Source organism: Panicum virgatum, chromosome 3N (assembly GCF_016808335.1).
Source record: "Panicum virgatum strain AP13 chromosome 3N, P.virgatum_v5, whole genome shotgun sequence".
Classification (NCBI taxonomy): Eukaryota; Viridiplantae; Streptophyta; class Magnoliopsida; order Poales; family Poaceae; genus Panicum; species Panicum virgatum.
In genome coordinates this window covers 31976154-31995490 of record NC_053147.1, presented here as the reverse complement: position 1 = coordinate 31995490, position 19337 = coordinate 31976154, and the positions used below count along the sequence as shown (strand labels likewise).

Sequence of the window (19337 nt, the reverse complement as noted above, 5' to 3'; positions counted from 1 at the left end):
AAGATCAACCGGTAAGGAAAGTTGTAGATCTTAGGACAAGGAATCAAAAAAATTTTTGTTTGCATTTTTCTGATTTTTCTATGATTTACTATGATTTTTCAAAGTTTCAGCCAATTATTGCAAAACAACCCTTCGCAGCACTATTCATTTGAGTCTTGGACTTCGCAGAAAGGCCCCTGCACTTCTTTCTATTGTTGCCTGGGGTCCCTAGCTGCGATTTTTGGAACAGAGGAGGCTCAGGGAGCTTGGTTCCGGCGAGCTCGCTCACCGGGGGCGAGAGCTAGGTGGGGGAGGAGCAAGAGGAGGTCACGGGCTACCTTGGGGTGGTCTTAGTGCGGCGGAGGGCGGCCGGAGGCGTGCTGCCCACGGGAGCAGTGCACGGCGGCGGTCGGCGATGGTGTGTGGCGGTGCTCTGGTGAGTGGCTGGCGACGGGGCGGCCATGGGAGGATTCAGCAAGGCTGGGTGGTGTGGGGGCGCTCGGCGGCGCGGCACAGAGGCGCGTGCACGTGGCTTGCGGCGAGCAGCAGCATGCCGGCTGCAGCATGGCTCGGGAACGAGCGTGGAAACTCGCAGAACGCGCAAGAATGAGGAGAGCATGAGCTTCATTGCATCCCCTAGGTTTGATTTGAGCCGTTGTTCGGGGAAAACGGTGGCCGGAAGGTGTGGTTCGACATTGAGGTCAATGGCGGCGCCTATGGTGGCTCTGTGTCACTGGGGAGAGCTGTTCCGGCGAGGGACTCGGCCAGCCGAGTGTGGGGATCGAGGGATGAGCTCGTGGAACTCCTACCTGTGCGAGGAATTGAACTTTGGTGGCTTGTGTGGGGAGTATTGGAAAAGGGGGCGAGCTCGAGCTTGAGCTCGTTAATGGTGGCCCGGTTCTGGAATTGGGCTTGGCGATAGCGCAGCGCACGAGCGGGGAGGGGGAAGAGGGCAGTGGGCGAGCAGCAGCAGAAGGAAGGGGCGGCACGGTGGCATCGCGGGACACGCGGAACGCGCGCATCGTTCGGCGGTGCCGTGGCCAATTTGGCCTTGGTGACCCCGGCAAAATATCAGGGCGTTACCTCAGCTCTTCCTCCTTCCGTCCCAGGCACCGGCAGGGCCCTGCGAGCCGCCGCCGCCGCGTGGCCTGCGAGCCGCCACCGGGCGCGGGCGCGAGCGCGACCCACGACCAGGTGCTGCCTCGGACGATCGCGGGTTGGCGAGCCGTCGCTGCCGCGCGACCTGGCAAGCCGCGGTCAGGTGCAGGGGTACGGGGTGCCTGCCGCTGCCGCGCGGCCCAAAGCAGTGGCGGAGAACAACCAAAAATTTAGGCGTGGCGGTGCATTTCTAGACTACATTCATATATTGTACGGAAATAAAAGTTCACAACAAGACCATCGTTTAGAAGTACCTTAAATGAAGAAAAACATGTAGATTACACATCAAATCAACAACGGGACCAAAATAAGCTGTTAAACAAAGAGAAAACATAAATTAGTAGTGAAAGATTAGAGTTAAAATATTAAATGTAATACGAGATATACAATTAGAGTATAGAGTTATACCGATAAATTTATTAGTTGCGTTCAGTCCGGTTGCGTTTAGGATGCTTCGGCAATTTCATATTCCTATCTTTCTTCACTTGAAATGCCTTTTTGATAGATTGACGATCAATTCCTTTAAATATCTCCCTCTCAATATACACAACCATTAAGTCATTAAGCTAACCATCAGACATCTTGTTCCGTAACTCAGTTTTAATTATCTTCATGGCTGAAAAAGCCCTTTCAACCCATGCGGTCGCTATTGGTAGTAGCAATGCCAACTCAATTAGGCGATAAACCAATGGGAACATCATATGTCTATTGAGCTCAACCATTTTTAGTGCTAGGCTTTCAAAATCTTGACGAACTCTGAACTCCTCAATTCTCCTTACATGGATAAGAAAGGTATGTAATTGATCTTTTATTTTTTTCGATCATCAAAAGAGAAGTCATCTAAATATATCTCCGTGAGGCGAGCAAGCTTATTCACATCAAACTTAGAAAATGATTCCCTTGGATCAAGACATGCAAAGCAAGTAAGCAATTCCGAAGATACCTCATTGAATCGATGATCAAACTCTGTTGTAATAGCATCTATTGTAGCATAGAAGGTATCAACACGGAAGTAATGATCTTGAGTGATATTGTTTCTCCCTCCTTTTCTTGATCGACCAAATCTTGGTACATTATCTTCCATATTTGGTATTGGGATATCATTCTCACAGCAAAATTCTTTGGCTTCATCAAGTAATGGCTCATAACCTTCACTTCTCAAGTTGGCCAAACGTGCTTTTACATCAATGACCAAAGACATAGCCTCAACAATATTTTGATCCTTCTTTTGCAAGAGAGAAGATAGGTCACTTGTTATGCGAAGGATTTGCAACATCATCTTCATGATAAAGACAAAGCTAAAAGACTCCATGGTATGCACCAAACCGCCCGCCCTTGATGGATTACGTTGATCATCATGTATGACTGACAGAACTTCTATTATTGAATCCCACATTGTTTCAATACGAAGCAAAGTCTTATAGTGAGATCCCCATCTTGTATCTCCAGGCCTAGCCAATGATGTTTCTTGATGCTGTCCTCTACCAGAGGAAATTTCTCCACTCTCCAACCTACCCAAAAGCTGTGTACGATGATTATCAAGCAACAAATCCTTCCTCTTACAAGATGCACTAGTGCTGTTCACAATCATGTTCACAAATCCTTCCTCTATTGGAATGCGAAGACCCGGATCAGAGATGACATGTTCTGGATTGAACTCAGTTATTATACCTTGATCACTTGCATCTTTATCTTGAGTTTGCTCTCTACTTGAGTTCACACCACCACCGGCTTGACCTTCAACATCTTCAACTGGCATTGGTAATGCTACAGCATCAGTGCTCTCTACTTGAGTTTGCAGCACCACCTCCTCCCTCTCCAATGCCTCAAGACCAACTCCACTTCCATGAGTACTTGGAGTGCTGCTAGTTCCTTGGCTAGAGTAGCTCTTCAGATCTGCAAAACAAGATATTGCATTGAAGTAAATTAGCACCTTTACCTCAAGTTCTACATCTATTTGAATTTGAGACTTTGAATACTTCTATTAATCTATTTGGTACCTCTTCCATATCCTATTGCTTTTCTTTTTCCCTTTCTGTTGCTGCCGCTGCCGGAGTCCATTGAGGATTGAGGGAGGCGGCAAGCCGGCGAGCCACCGAGTGACCGAGGGCCGAGGCCGAGGCGCGGGGTTTATAAGCTGGTCCATTTGTCATAACAAAATTTAGAAAGTTTCAGATATCAGAAAGGTTTATAAATCAGTATGACATATAGTGGCAGCTAGCTACACTAATATGTCTAGAAAAGGTAAAATGGAATCAAAGAATGCAAATCATAAACATATTGTGTTTTGTTACCACAATTCATTTACGATAATACCTCAGGAAGTAAGTGGTAAGTACTAAGTACCTTGACAACTGAAACTGCCAACCGAAGTGCTAGGTGAAGAATTGAGGAACCAACAAACAGTGGTCTGCCTGAAAGCAGTGTGAATGAGCATAAATTAGTAAACAAATCACCAGGAATCAGCAAGTATAAAGTAATATATATGGCTTCAATGCTTCACCACTTTCAATTCAGCAGTTCTGTCAACTGTTTTGCAGTGCCAATTATGTGTTGTTTAGTTGTTTTACAAATAGTGGCCTGTACACAGTCTATAGGGGGGCAGATTTGCTGATTCACCAATTAAATTAGAAGAATCGAGAAAATTATACTCCAAAACTGCAAGCAAATAAATGAATTTTCCAATGTTGTCTCTAAATTCCTGTTCGCATGTTGCATGGTGTTTATATTAATCTTATATCTAACCAACAAACAATCAACGATCAGAATCGAGCAACCCATCCACCATGGTAGCAGCCCTATCAGATCGAGTCGAGGTAGGGACCAGGAGTCAGCTATGACTAATCTTTCTGGAACTCCACATGACCAACGGAACAAAAAAAATTTGAAATCATGCAGTGACATTGTTGACAGCCAAATTTGGCACCTGCTGAGGTCGACCGGTCTGACCGGTCGGGCCGACCGGTCAGACCGGTTTGGTCTGTACAGTCCGAGTAGAATTAGGGTTTTTGTAAAGAGTCCTTATGTAATTCTACTCGTGAAGGGGTACGTCTTCACCGGCCTATAAATATAAAGGCTAAGGCCGATTGAGGGTAATCCCAATCGATTCACACAATTACCTTTACCTTTTATTCTCCAAACCCTAACTTTTCCAACCCTATATGCTGTTCTTCGCTCGTCTCCACGGCATTCGATGGCGTTCTGAGTGGCCTGCCGACCTCAGAGCAACCCTAGATCCACGAGCTCCGACGGGGTCCATCACGAGCTCGAGGTTTTAGGTTTTCGCGGCGTTCTCTGTAGAACCGGTCTGACCGGTCGCCACTACCGGTCTGACCGGTCTGTGCGTGGGGAGCCCGTTGGTGAAGATCGTGTTGACGATCTGCGCGTTCTAGCGCATTCGAGTGTGTTGGCGCAAATCTGTGTCATCACATTTTTTGGCGACTCCGCTGGGGACAGATTAATCTGGTTTTTAAACCGATCTAATCTAGTTCTCAAAGAAGATGGGCGTCATCACCGACCTCGACAAAGGCAACATCTCCACATCTATCGAGGAACTCAGCGAGGAGGAGCGCCAAGAGTACTTGGTGGTCAGGGAGCACTTCAAAGCACAATTCTTGAAGGGATTCAAGAAAAATCAGCAAGGCCAGGTCACGAGGGTTCAAGACTTTGTGATGCCCTCCTTCACGCTCAAGAATAAGCAAGTCGAGGTAATAAACAATGTAAGCACTTCATCTTCCGACTTGTTTAGCCAATTATCATCTATTATGGATAAGAAAATTGCTAATATGTATAAGCCCACGAATGATTTGCTCAGTAATTTAAAAGGTCAAATAGATATCTTGAAAAGAGGCAAATCTATAGATGGTAATTGTTCTTTTCAAACTATTGAATCTAGTTTATCGGCTCTGCCAAAATCTATTCAACAACCACCATATGGCATGCCGATGAACTATTTTGCAGGACAAACACCACCATTGCAAGCGTCACAGCCGAGCACGGCTGGACCGGTCAGACCGGTCCAACAGACCGGTCAGACCGGTTCGTTGGTGGTCACTTCGCCAATTGTTTCAATTCCTTGTACGGCAGTTCCTAGCCGAATGAATGAGTTGACAAATTCTGTGTCGCCATTGCTTTTACAAGAATTTGGTTCTCCACATGAACCGATTTTTGATAATATATATGAAAACTCTTTGGGGCGTGCACCGGTGAATTCGATTCAGACGATGGAACAAGATGATCCCATAGCACATCGTCTTAATTCCGCATCACAAACATCTACGAGTGGTAGATGCAAAGCCAATCTTGCTAAATTAAAAGAAGATCTGGCTGGTCACAATTAAGTTAAATTGTCAGATTTATCATCGGTTAGACAAGGCCAAAATGAGTCAGTCTTGGATTATTTCCAAAGATTCAAAGCTATAAAAAAACCGATGCTTTAATTTGACAATTTCTGAAAAAGATTTGGCGAACTTAGCTTTCAATGGTTTGCGTTCTTACTTGAAAGAAAAACTCAATGGTTTTGATTTTATTACCGTTAATCATTTGCAAATGAGAGCCATTGGTTTAGAATTTAAATTTAAGAATGCAAAGGATACTTTCAAGAATCATCAGTCCATACATGTTGATTGTAAATCTGATTCGGACGATGAGAAAAAGGAAGTTGCTGAGTTCATATGGCCATCAGAAGCTAAGCCATATGCTTGTTCATCGCTTAAGCCGATTCCAAAGAATCGGCAAGAACAAGCTCGTTTCACTTTTGATGTTTCTAAGTGTGATCGTATATTTGATGAATTGCTTAGAAGCGGAAACATCAAGTTGTCTCATGTCATACCGCCGCTTGAGGAGTTGAAACGGCATGCATATTGCAAGTGGCATAATTCTTTTTCTCATGCAACTAATGATTGCAATATTTTTAGTCGAAGAGTCCAATCGGCCGTTAATGAAGGACGATTGGAAATGCATGAGATGCAAATTGATAAGGCGTCATCCCCAGTTCATACCATTGATCTAGATAATGCCAAGATACTCATTCGGCCAGAACAAGCCGAAGGAGCTAAAGGAAAAAATGTCATCATTGGTGAGCCAAGGCCGAAGAATGTCAATGACAAGATTCTGGCTAGGGAAGTGACATTGGAGAAGGTTCCTGATGGTAGGGAGTTATTAAAAATTATTGTCAAAGCTTCAAGACCCAGGGGGCAAGAGAGTTCCTCGCGAGACTCGAGTCGGCTTGCTGTCCAGGCATGACCGGTCAGACTGGTCGCCTCTACCGGTCAGACCGGTCAGCCAAAAAGCCAACCCAAAACTCTCAAGCCTAAGAGCCCGGAAGTTGGTACTTGGAAGATTAATGAATCAAAGGTGTAGGAAAAGGTTGAGAAGTGGAAACTTACCTTTGATCAATTATTGAACAAGTACACGAAGGCCGTTCTAAAAGATCGGCCACTAAAAAAAGAATCAAGTTCATCTCCACGTCAAGGCAAGCGTTATTCTCCTAGGAGAGAATCCACCAAGCATAGGAGAGATAGCACTACAATGTTCCCTCCTCAGAAGGTGTATGCTACTACACCATGGGCACCACTGGCATCGGGTTTTTCTTATCCTGCATGGGAACATGAAGGATTTTGGATGTATTGTTATCCGATGCTACACCCACCATCTCACCGACGGGAGGAGGATCACAGAAGACCTGTGTTTGATAAGGTTTCGCGACCAGTGCATGACCGATTGAGATCCAACCAATCAGGTCAGAGGCGGCAGCCTGCACCGGTCAGACCGGTCGCCACTGACCGGTCAGACCGGTCTCATCAGAGACCGGACAAAATTCATTCTCCAAGATAGGTTTACCGTGTCAAGGAGAAGAAAGAAGAGGTACAACCCTCTATTGATCCAGAGAAAGCTAAAGCCGATGATGTTGTGCAAATCGGCAATATCAAAGAGGTTGTCAATGATGCGAGTACAAGACCGATGGTTTTTGGTAAATCGGTCAACCCTTCTATTCAAAGGCCGATCATGGCTAATGATCATGAGGCTAGCAGTAGTAACTCGACATCAAAGTACTTTCAACCAAGATGGTGTCCTTCGGGGTTGACTCGTACTCAAAGAAGGAAGCTGCAGCGTCTACGTGCTCAGGAGAAGAAGGAAAAAGAGTTCAAGAGGCTGAGGGACAAACAATCCAACCATTACAGACTAATGGTCCCTCAAGGCAAGGTATAGAGGGTCAAAACAGCTGACCAGCCAGCACGATCGGTCAAACCACCTCAGGTGACCGGTCTGACCGGTACAAGCGACTGGTCTAACTACCCAGAGCGACCGGTCAGACCGGTTGAGGTTGCATCAAAGCAGAAAGCCGAAATGGCAACGCCTGTTTCGGTTCCTTGCGATGGAGAAACACCGTTAGCATTCTTGGTACTAGGCAATGAGGAGCTAGTGGATCATGAGGCTACATCAAAAGCACAGCAATATGGAGCTCGACGACATTTAAGTGCTCGGGGGGCAAAATATTGGCAATTGATGATTTACCTCATGAAGTTTTTGTACAACAGATCAGTTTGCAAGGGGTGCTCAAGACTTTGATAATGTTCTTGAAGTATGAGTCGGTTGAAATTGTAATATCAATAAATAAAAGCCGAATTAGAAGTTTTTCAATTCGAGCTAAAAAAAATTAGCAAACTGTTTCTAATGAGGTATATCGATGCTATTACTTCTATTCTTCGGTTAAAGAATGAAACCGAATTTACTTGGGGGCAGAACAGTAAGAGGCTTTTGAAAAGATCAAAGTTTATTTGTCTTCAACACCTGTACTCAAGGCGCCTAGGAGAGAGGTTCCTTTCAGGCTTTATGTGGCTATTGAGGATAAGATCATTGTGGCTGTTTTGACTCAAGAACCGAAGACAAGGAGTATGTCATCACTTATATAAGCCGACGACTTATTGATATGGAGACAAGGTATACTTTTACTGAGAAGTTATGTTTGTCTCTCTATTATGCTTGTACCAAATTGAGGCATTATCTACTATATAGTACTTGCATAGTAGTATGTCAAACCGATGTGCTCAAGCGCATGTTACAAAAGCCGGTTTTAAATGATAGAATCGGCGAGTGGGTTTATGATTTAGTTGAATATGATTTGGCTTGTGAATCCTTGAAATCTATGAGAGGCCAAATTGTACTGGATTTCATTGTTGAGCATCGGATTAATGATAAGCATAATTTGTAAGTCGGCTATGTTACTTGCACACCATGGAAATTACATTTCGATGGATCGGTTTGTGAGGATGGTCAAGGAATTGGTGCTGTTCTTATTTCTCCGAATGGTGCCGTTTTTGAATTTTCAAACCGATTAGAAGAAGAATGCACAAATAACCAAGTTGAATATGAAGCATTTCTATTTGGCTTGGAATTTTTTGCAATCCATGGGCGTGAAGCATGTTGAAGCCTTTGGAGATTCTCTTCTGGTGGTGCAGCAAGTTTCTAAGGTATGCCAATGCTATAATGGTTCTCTAAATGCATATCTTCATAAATGCCTTGATATTATTTCCTCCTCTGATGAATTTATTATTAAACATATACCTAGGGAAGAAAATGAAAAGGCAAATACTCTGGCTCAGCAAGCATCTGGTTACAATGTTACGAAAAAATATTTCAACATTCGCAAGCCGATGCAAACGAAAGCCGAGTTTCTGGTTCTGGACACACCGGTCCGACCGGTCGGCGATACCGGTCTGACCGCCCAGACTAGTCTGACCGGTCCAGAGACCGGTCTGACCGGTGATGCAGCTGTTGATTCTGATTCGGCCAAAAATGTTGATTCAATTGTCTTGGCCGAAGCTCAGGATTGGAGGGTCCCTCTTGTATCTTGTTTGAGAGATCCTGGTCGTGGTGCAGAGAGGAATATTCGGTGTTTGGCTTTCAAATACGTTTTAATTGATGATGAGCTTTATCGTCGAACTACCGAAGATTTGCTTCTCAAGTGTTTAGATTTGGATCAGGCCCGGGTTGCTATGGGTGAGGTTCATGAAGGTATTTGTGGTACTCATCAATCGGCTCCCAAGATGAAATGGTTACTTAGAAGAGCAGATTTTTATTGGCCCACCATGTTATCCGACTGTTTCAAGTACTATAAAGGATGTGAAGAATGTCAGCGGTTTGGTGATTTAAAATTGGTGCCTACTGCGTTGATGCATCCTATTATTAAACCATGGCCGTTCCGAGGTTGGGGGTTGGATTTCATTGGACAAATTAATCCTCCATCTTCAAAGGGACATCGCTTCGTGTTAGTTGCTACGGATTATTTCACTAAATGGACCGAAGCGGTTTCTTTGAAAAAACATGACACATAAGGAGGTAATTGACTTTATTACTGAGCATATTATTCATATTACGACGGATCAAGGTACTTCATTTATATCAAAGGAGGTGCGTGCCTTTGCCGAATCTTATAAGATTAAATTGCTCAATTCATCTCCATACTATGCTCAGGCCAATGGACAGGCCGAGTCTAGTAATAAGATTTTGATCAAACTTGTTAAGAAGAAGATACAAGAAAATCCTAAGAGGTGGCATGAAGTATTATCCGAAGTATTGTGGGCTCATCGTATATCTAGACATGGTGCTACTAAGGTTACTCCTTTTGAGCTTGTGTATGGTCAAGAGGCCGTTTTACCTGTTGAGGTAAATCTGGACGCGTATAGGTTGGCAAAGCAAAATGACCTCTCCACTGTTGATTACCATGATTTGATGATGGATAATATTGATGAGGTGACCGACAAGCGTTTGAAGGCTTTGAAAGAGATTGAGAAAGACAAGCTTCTGGTGGCCAGAGCTTACAACAAAAAGGTAAAACTTAAATCTTTTCAGGTTGAGGATCTGGTTTGGAAGACAATTTTGCCTCTTGGGATGAAAAGCAACAAGTTTGGCAAATGGTCGGCAAGTTGGGAGGGTCCATACAAGATTATCAATGTTATCTCCGGAAATTTGTATATGGGAGATACTTGAAGAAATTCTATCCTAGCATATGGCAAAGTGCGTGAAGACGAAGACGGCCGGTATTGGATATCGCCCTTAGTTTTATTTTTAGACTTGTATGCTCTGTGTAAAACATGTACATCAGGATAGTTCTTGCTTTTTGGATTGTGAAACTCACCAAAAAGCAGGGGGGCATATGTTGACAGCCAAATTTGGCACCTGCTGAGGTCGACCGGTCTGACCGGTCGGGCCGACCGGTCAGACCGGTTTGGTCTGTACAGTCCGAGTAGAATTAGGGTTTTTGTAAAGAGTCCTTATGTAATCCTACTCGTGAAGGGGTACGTCTTCCCCGGCCTATAAATATAAAGGCTAAGGCCGATTGAGGGTAATCCCAATCGATTCACACAATTACCTTTACCTTTTATTCTCCAAACCCTAACTTTTCCAACCCTATCTGCTGTTCTTCGCTCGTCTCCACGGCGTTCGATGGCGTTCTGAGTGGCCTGCTGACCTCAGAGCAACCCTAGATCCACGAGCTCTGACGGGGTCCCTCCCGAGCTCGAGGTTTTAGGTTTTCGCGGCGTTCTCTGTAGAACCGGTCTGACCGGTCGCCACTACCGGTCTGACCGGTCTGTGCGCGGGGAGCCCGTTGGTCAAGATCGTGTTGACGATCCGCGCATTCTAGCTCATTCGAGTGTGTTGGCGCAAATCTGTGTCAACAGACATGAACCCCTAAAAGAAATTCGAATCAAACATAATTATAAACTAGCTAGTTCTTGCGCTGAGCTTGCTTCTCCAGGCCAACCGCGCCGTAGATCTAGCACCGCAAGCCATGGCAACCAGCGCGCATGTGCGGACTTGGAACACAACGAGAGTACGAGACCAAGAAGATCTACTAAGAGGTGGGCTCATGAGGGAAATAGGAGGGAAGGGGTATGGCGAGGGTGAGAAGACTACACCTGGGGGCTTCTAGAGGCGGCTGGCATCGCCGCCGGTGACGAGGGGGAGGAGGCGTGGGCGCTGTCGTCGTCTGCGAGGAGGCACACGGGAGATGGGTTAGGCACACGGGAGTTGGATACATGGGCTGGGCTGAAAAATGCGGGGGTATGAAATTTTTTTTGGGCTTTAGGTATGGCGCGCGCCATACCGGGCCATAACAGGCCCTCCGCCCCTGGCCCGAAGTGAGCAAAGCTGGCAAGCCACGACCAGGTGCGGGGGCAGGGACTCGCTCACGGCCAGGCGCGGAGGGCGGGGAGCCGTGGACGCTCGCCGTCATGGACTGGCGTGGGCGAGAACCGGCGAAGACCGCCGCGTATTTGCTTGTGATTTTTTTTAGAGAAAAGTCTGGTTTACACTCTAACTATCGCAAAAGTCCGATTTTCAACATTCAACTATGAAATCAGACAACATAGGCCATCCAACTGTCAAAACCGGACAAATTTGGCCCCTGGCGTGGTTTTGAAAGTGGTTTTTCATTTTGTGAGAATTAAAAATATTCAATTTACACTAAAAATTTTATAAATAATTAATTTTAAGTCAAAAAATTATGAAATGGGTATCAAAAGTTTTCTAAAAATGTAACCTACCTATTGTCACATGACTTGTGAGCTATTCCGATCTATTTTTTTATTGTTCATAATATTTGGCTACTTGCAGTTATGTCTATTATTTTTTATAACTAAGTTTCAAATGGAGCAATAATAGATATGTTACATTTTCAAAAAAATTTTGGTACTAGTTTCATATTTTTCTGATTTAAAGTGAATTAGTTTTGATTTTTTAAAATTTAATTAGATTTATTTAATTTTTTAGAAAATGCAAAACCACCTTCAAAACCACCCAAGGGCCAAATTTGCTCGGTTTTGACAGTTGGATGGCCTATGTTGTTCGGTTTCGTAGTTGAAGGTTGAAAATCAGATTTTTACGATAGTTCGAGGGTGAAAATTGGACTTTTTCTTTTTTTAATGATTGTGCTGGGGAATCCTTATGTGATGTGAATCAAAACAATTTCTTGTATTGTAAATTTAATTTGTGCTTTCTTATGTGATGTGTGACGGTTATGTGAGATGAGCATGTTTCTTGTTTCAATCTAAAGTTTTTTGTAAGTTTGATTGTATTTTGTGATGGAGTTGGAGCTCGAACTAGAGGAAGGAGGTGGCGTGGTGGCCGAGCATAAACAACTTTTTTTTTCTGTTTTTTTCCCTATCTTTTGTTCCCGTTCAAAACCACAAGCGGAATATAAAATCCGAGACTATAGCTTGGGATCTTTTGTCCCGGAATCTTTATCCTAATTGGGAAATCCGGACTAAAGGCCGTTTTCAACCGGAACAACATGCATTTTGTGTAGTAGTGCCACCACCATCATCAGCTTGTAACATGCACTGGTTCCAAAATAAATTCGTGTCTAGCCCTTCACGAGAGGCATCAAGTACCGTGGCGCCGGTTGCACTTGCAGCAGCTAGCCGAGTCCATATCGTCATGGGTCCCTATTTAACCACACACCAACCGCACCAACCCAGGAGGACGGAGGTTGCCACACACTCCCGTGTCCCGTCCCGTGTCCTTCATAATTTCTACTAAGACCGTGCTCCGGAGGAAGAGGGCCAGCTATGGGCGACGCAGCTGGAGAAAAGACGAAGAAGACTATGCGGATAGCCGCCATGGACCAGGGCGTCCGTGGCGCCGGCTGAGCAGCAGCGCCATGTGCCATTATTGCCTGCTCCCAGTGGCGCCGACGACGGTGGCTCTGGATCGGTGCAGAGATGTGGCGAGGACGCCGACGACGAGAAGGTGGAGAGGTTCTACAAGCTGCTCGCCAACATCCGGGCCCTGAGGGGCCTATGTAGCGCCGGGGAGAGCGGATCGGCTGCCGGCCGGGGGAGGAAGCGGGCGCGGGAGGCGGAGGCTCCGTGGAGGCCGGCGTTCCGGATGGAGGACTTCGAGGAGGTCGGTCAGGTCCCGGCCGACGCACAGTGCGCCGTGAAGAATAGGGGCGCCGGCGTCGGCGTGAGGCTGCTGTTGACGGTTAAAATTGGCATCAACCGGTCTGACCCAGCAGTCTGATCGGTCTGGAGCTATAGTCTGTCCGGCTGGAGACCGACTAGTCTGACCGGAGACCGACTAGTCTGACCGGTGGGTCCGACCGGTCTGACCAGTCTAAGAGGAGTCCGACTGTAATTAGAGTTTTTAATATATTTATATCTATAAAAGGATTTCTTTCGGGATAAGTCAATCTCACTCTATAAATATAAAGGGTCACGGCCGATTGAGGGTATCCAATCGATCAAATCAATACAAACTCTACATTTATCCACTTTATCTTTTCTCCAGACCCTAACTTTTCCAACCTCCATCTGATGTTCTTCTTTCGTCTCCGCGACGTCTGAAGGCGTTCTAGGGGGTCTGACGATCCTAGAACAACCCTACGTGCGCCTGCCCTGACGGGGTCCCTCCCGGACTAGCGTTCGTCGGCCGTCGCCGATTTCACCCCGGCGATCGGTCCCTAAGACTGGTCTGACCGCTAGCTGCATCGAGCTCTTCCTCGCGCCGCACGATCTAGTGCGTTCGTGTGTTGATCCGTAAAAAGCGTCAACATACTTTTTGGCGACTCCACTGGGAAGAAAGATCTTGGTTAACAAAACCGATCTAATCTACCCCGAAGAAGATGGGCTCTACTATCGAGATCGACAAGGACAACATCATCCCTGCGACATACGAGCATCTTTCTGAGGACGTCCGTCTGGTGCTGGAGGAGCGCAAGAAGAAGCACGATGAAAAAGATCTACTAGCGGCGGTTGCAAGCATCAAGGTCGATCGACGCGGCAAAGTTACCAAGATCAAGGAGATCGACTTAGCTTCTACCTCCACGGACGCATCTACTGAGGTAACACCTGTTGCAAGTGCTCCATCTTCTGGTGTTACTATGGAACACATTCAGAAATTGCTAGCTGAGCATGATGTTTATTAGGTTAATTGGCTTAGCTCTAAGAAAAGAGAATCGGCTGGCAAGAAACCAGAGATAGCCAATGAATCTCCATCTATTTCTACTTCTAAATTTTATGTTCCTCAACCACCGGCAACATCTCCTTACGAGTCAACTTCAATATGGGATGACGATGAATTATTTCAATAGTCAAACTGTGACACCCACATACACTAATCCCATTGTGAGTATTTCTGGTTCGGCCAACATTAGCCGAACAAACGAGCTTGTCTCGTACGTGCCACCAGAGCCTCCCAGGAACTCAGTGCCACATATCGGTCCCATCTCCGATGAGATGTTCGACCGATACGTACAGCGTTGGCAAAACCGATAGAGACCGGTAAGACGGACTTACCAGTCCGGTCAGACCGGTTCCCCCCAACCGGTCCGACCGGTCCATCCGGTCAGTTTGTTTCAAACCAGCGTGAAGTATCCACATCCACGCAGCCAAATTCTTCGAGTAATTTTGACAAAGCGCTTGCTGATTATAAGAATGATTTGGCTAATCTGCTTAGAGAAAGTTTTGGAGTGGATGTTAGAAGCAAAACTCGCACATATCAAAAGTCGTATCCTACTTCGTTTGATTCGGTTGCATATCCTGCTGGTTTTATGTTGCCTGAATTTATTAAATTCAGTGGGGAAAATACTAGAAGTACTGTTGAGCATATTAGTCGGTATCTTGCCCAATTAGGAGAAGCTGGTTCAATAAATGAGTTGAAAGTGTATTTATTTTCTCTATCTTTAATTGGAACAACTTTCTCCTGGTTTTCTTCTTTGGCACCTAATTCTATTGGCTCAGGGGAACAATTAGAGAAGAAATTCCATGAGCACTTTTTCTGTGGGCATGATGAGCTTAAATTGTCCCACTTGACATTGGTTAGACAATTGCGTGATGAATCTGTCAATGATTACATAAGACGATTCCGCGATACAAAAATCCGATGCTTTAGTGTGAATATTACAAAAAAAGACTTAGCTAATTTGGCTTTTAATGACTTGCACTCTCATATTAAAGAAAGATTAGAGGGCTATGATTTCTTTACTGTCACTCAGGTCCATCAAAGAGCTTTGGTTATAAAAAGCCGAAGCAAAGAATCTCAAGAATCCTATAGGCATCATCGTTCTAGTATGCATGCTTTAGTGTGCATGCTTTAGATTGTACTTCAGATTGTTCGGTCGATGAGTCTTATGATATATATGCTGCTAAGTTTGCTCGGCCATCTCAAGCCAAACCGTTTACTTGTTCTGCTCTTAACTCGATTCACAAAAATCGGCAAGCTGAGAAATTTACTTTTGATGTATCTAAGTGCGAAAGAATATTTGATGAGTTATATAGGATTGGAAACATCAAGATGTCACATACTGTACCGCCGCTTGAAGAGTTGAAACGGAGAGCATATTGCAAATTTCATAATATATTTTCACATGCTACCAATGATTGCAATGTGTTGTGTAGGCAAATTCAATCGACCATTAAATGAAGGATGATTGGTTATTCCTAATATGCAAGTTGATCAGAATCCTTTTCCGGCGCATATGTTGGAATTAAATAATCCTAAAGTGTTAGTTCGGCCAAGTCAAGCCGAATCGACGAAAGAGAAGAATGTAGTCATTGGTGACGAAAGACCTGAAAAGAAGCTGACACAGAAGACCTCTCAAGCCGCAAAAACACTCGGGGGACAACGCAAGAAGAAGAAGGCAGACAGCAAGTCGACCGATCTGACCGGCCACAGCGGCAGTCTGACCGGCTCGATCGGTCTGACCGGTGCGTCCAATAAATCTGGGAATTTCCCAAAAAATAAGACAAGACCGAGTTTTAAAAAACTCTTGGCCAAATATAAGAATGAGGGGAGTGCTCAGAAACAGAAGAGGCAACCAAACAAAGTCAAGGATACAGAATCATCGTTGAAACATCAAAAGAAATCGAGTCAAGGTAATTATGCTTCGTCTAGTGGACCGATTGCTCCTTGGTATTGCTGGTATCCTTACTTTTATATACCCATGGATTTTATTAGGATATATATGCAATCATATTATATTCAATATCCTACTGTGTATCCAAACCATGCTTCCCCACAAGGACCGGTTGTTGCTAGCAATAATCTGGTAAAAAAATGTTAATTGCAGCAAAGTGGATGAGAAGGACGCGAAGCAAGATTCAAAATATTTACAACCGAGGTGGTGTCCCTCAGACTAGTCTCATACTCAGAAGCGAAGATTGCAACATATGTGCAAGAAGGAGGCAATGGAGCAACAAGTGGAGGCCGTGCCAAAGACGTCAACAACCATGAAGAAGGTGTGGCGGTCGAAACAGGTTGTTTCAATATCAACTTGACTAGAGCAAGTTATGGCCGATAGTTATTTATCGCCCTTAGAACAAATAATGGCCGATGTAATGCTGATCATCGCCCTTAGACAATTTTGGTTCAGAAAAATATTTTTTGGCAGTCAAGCCTTACCAAAAAATAGGGGGACATATGTTGACAGCTAAAATTGGCATCAACCGGTCTGACCGGTCAGACCCAGCGGTCTGACCGGTCTGGAGCTGTAGTCTGTCCGGCAGGGGAACGACTGGTCTAACCAGTGGGTCCGACCGGTTTAGGAGGAGTCCGACTATAATTAGAGTTTTTAATAGATTTAGATCTGTGAAAGGATTCCTTGCAGGATAAGTCCATCCCACCCTATAAATATAAAGGGTCACGGCCGATTGAGGGTATCCAATCGATCAAATCAACACAAACTCTACTTTCATCCTCTTTACTTTTTCTCCAAACTCTAGCTTTTCCAACCTCTATCTGTTGTTCTTCCTTCGTCTCCGCGACGTCTGAAAGTGTTCTAGGTGTCCTGCCGATCCTAGAACAACTCTACGTGCGCCTACCCTGACGGGGTCCTTCCCGGGCTAGCATTCGTCGGTCGTCGCTGATTTCACCCCGGCGACCGGTCTGACCGGTCCACGCAAGAGGAACTGTATCGAGCTCTTTCTCGCGCCGCACGATCTAATGCATTCGTGTGTTGATCCATAAAAAACGTCAACAGCGGCCCACCGCGGCAAGGGCCAGCGCCGCTGCCGGCTGTGAGGAAGACGACCGCGAGGTCGCCGAAGCACGCTCGGTCGCCGCGTCGCAGCGCAGGGGTGACCTGTGCCGACCTTGACTGCATAGCTAATCTAGGAGATGGTCGAATCCAACACCTCCATTGCTTGGAAGGATTCTCATGCTAGATTTCCATTTAATCATTCGACACCTTGTACACCTTGTGACTACCGTGTACCCCTGGTCGGATCACACTGCCAGCAGGCCCAGTGCTCAATATGGAATGACATGTTCGGCCGTCATTTTTCCTCCCCCAGTTACTAGATCTCTAGGCCTGAAATAAGAAAGGAAATTCATCATAACATTGAGGAAAAGGTTTACGGCGGTCCCCCTCAAACTATTGCCAGATTCCAAATTGATTCCTAGTACTAAACTATTGTTGGATTCCATGTTGGTTGTCAAGCTACAAAACCGAGAAACTTCGGCCCTGTTATGAAATTTATACCTCTGAGGGCAACTCCATATGGAGTGGTGCAAAGATGGAACCACGTCATGACGGTTAGGTTAGCAAAATTCACTCCGGTGTATTACCTCATCTATGGATTAAACTGGGACACATAGAGGCAGCTTTTCCCAACCTCCTCCCTCCTCCGCATCCGGCCTCCCCCCCCCCCCCCCAAAACTAAATCTACGTGCGCTCGCTAGCAATGAAATTAACGATCGATCACAAATGCTCTCTTCGTCTGCTCGGGCCCATGAGCAATTAACGCTGCCCTCCTCTACTTCTCGCACCGACGGCGCTGCGAGCCATGCTGGCGGTGCTACCAGCCCCCACTCACCTGCGGGACGCCATGGGTGCGGGCGGACCTGCTGCCACCCTACCCCCAGCCCACTCGCCTATGTGACACTATGGGCATAGGCAAATCCGTCGCCGCAACTCGCTGCCGCCGCTGCCCTGCACCCAGCCACCAGCCCCCACAGCTGCACGCTGCAGCTTGGTGCCATTGTAGCCCTGCCCAGTGGCGGAGCCAGGGGTGCTGGGGTGCTCCAGTCCCCCTACTCCTATACAACCTATGGAGCCCCCCAAAGCCCCCCATACAAATTTCAACCATAAATCAAGAGGATGAGGAGGAAAATGAGGAAGAAGAAGAAAAGAAAAGAGAGGAAGAAGGAAGAAGAGGAAGATGAGCCCCCCAATACGAATTCTAGATTCGCCAATGGCCCTGCCTCGCTGCCGCTTGCTCGTTGCTACCACCGCGCCATGGGGCCTCTTGCGGACCTCCTCCTCCTCTTCTCCCTCGTGCAAATCACGCAGCGGCTCGGAACTGCGTGCCACAACCTTCTCTTTAGGCGCGGAGAGGAGGTGGGCAGGCGGCGGTGTTCATGGCCGGCGGGGAGGCGGAGGCGCTCAGGGCCGGCGGGGCGCAAGCGGCACTCGGGCTTTCTCTCTCTTCTAGCACCAGGTGCCTAGACAAGACACTGGTGCTTGAAATTGCTAAGATAGCACCAACACTCAGTGTATAGCACCTTCTCTACTACTTTCATTCTCCTCTTAGCACCTACTTGGAACAGACATTATTGGAGCTGCCCTCATAAACTTCAAAGATAGTTTTAGGTGACGTCATTTACAAAGCCTTGTTTAGATGCGCCGTGTAATGTTTTTGAAATGAAATCTTTGCACATTTGAAGTATCAAATCTTAGACTAATCATAAAATTAATTACAGAACTCGTCTGTAAACTACGAGACAAATTTATTAAGAATAATTAATACATCATTAGTACATGTTTATTGTAACTTTACTATAGCAATTTATTATCTAATCATGACCTAATTAGACTCATTAGATTCATCTAGTAATTTACAAGTAAATTATGCAATTAGTTTTTTATTTTATCTAAATTTAATACTCCATACATGTGCCACAAAATAGTTTTAGAATTTTAAATTTTACATCTAAACAAAGTCTTATCTACTTGTTAGACTCCAGCTCACCTCATCTTTTTTTCTTCCTTCCTTCCTACTACTCTCTGTCTCTCTCCCACCTTCCTGGCTTTCCTCGAATAAAGACATGGGACCCAACAACCAAGGACGGAGAAGAATTCAAGCGGTGATGATGTTTTTACTAGTGACAAGACAAGAAAAAGGGTGGAAGAGTGCTTTAGGTGATGGGTAATCCTTTTTGAGTGGCTGCTGGATACTATAGCAAGAAGCGTAGATGAGGTT

At 45.5% G+C, this 19337-nt stretch overlaps 1 protein-coding gene and 1 long non-coding RNA gene across 2 annotated transcripts; one reads left to right on the top strand and one right to left on the bottom strand.

Moving 5' to 3' along the window:
- Window positions 1–1314: 1314 nt before the first annotated feature.
- Window positions 1315–11168, bottom strand: LOC120665715. Its single transcript, XR_005671298.1, has 4 exons — window positions 11058–11168; window positions 3454–3551; window positions 3138–3274; window positions 1315–1449 (listed from the first exon to the last, which is right to left on the bottom strand). It is a non-coding gene; the product is annotated as an uncharacterized LOC120665715 (long non-coding RNA).
- A 204-nt stretch (window positions 11169–11372) lies between these two features.
- LOC120667750 (NRR repressor homolog 1-like) lies at window positions 11373–13343 on the top strand. The gene is made up of 2 exons (XM_039947759.1): window positions 11373–11420; window positions 12754–13343. Exons 1-2 carry the CDS (start codon window positions 11373–11375, stop codon window positions 13159–13161), a joined length of 456 nt encoding a protein of 151 aa, XP_039803693.1. The 3' UTR covers window positions 13162–13343.
- Window positions 13344–19337: the final 5994 nt, after the last annotated feature.

Coding starts and splice junctions, on each gene's coding strand:
- LOC120667750 (XM_039947759.1), top strand. CDS start 11,373: ATGGACTGGCGTGGGCGAGAACCGGCGAAGACCGCCGCGTATTTGCTT. Junction 11,421..12,753: donor AGACCGCCGCGTATTTGCTT/GTGATTTTTTTT, acceptor CTATGCGGATAG/CCGCCATGGACCAGGGCGTC.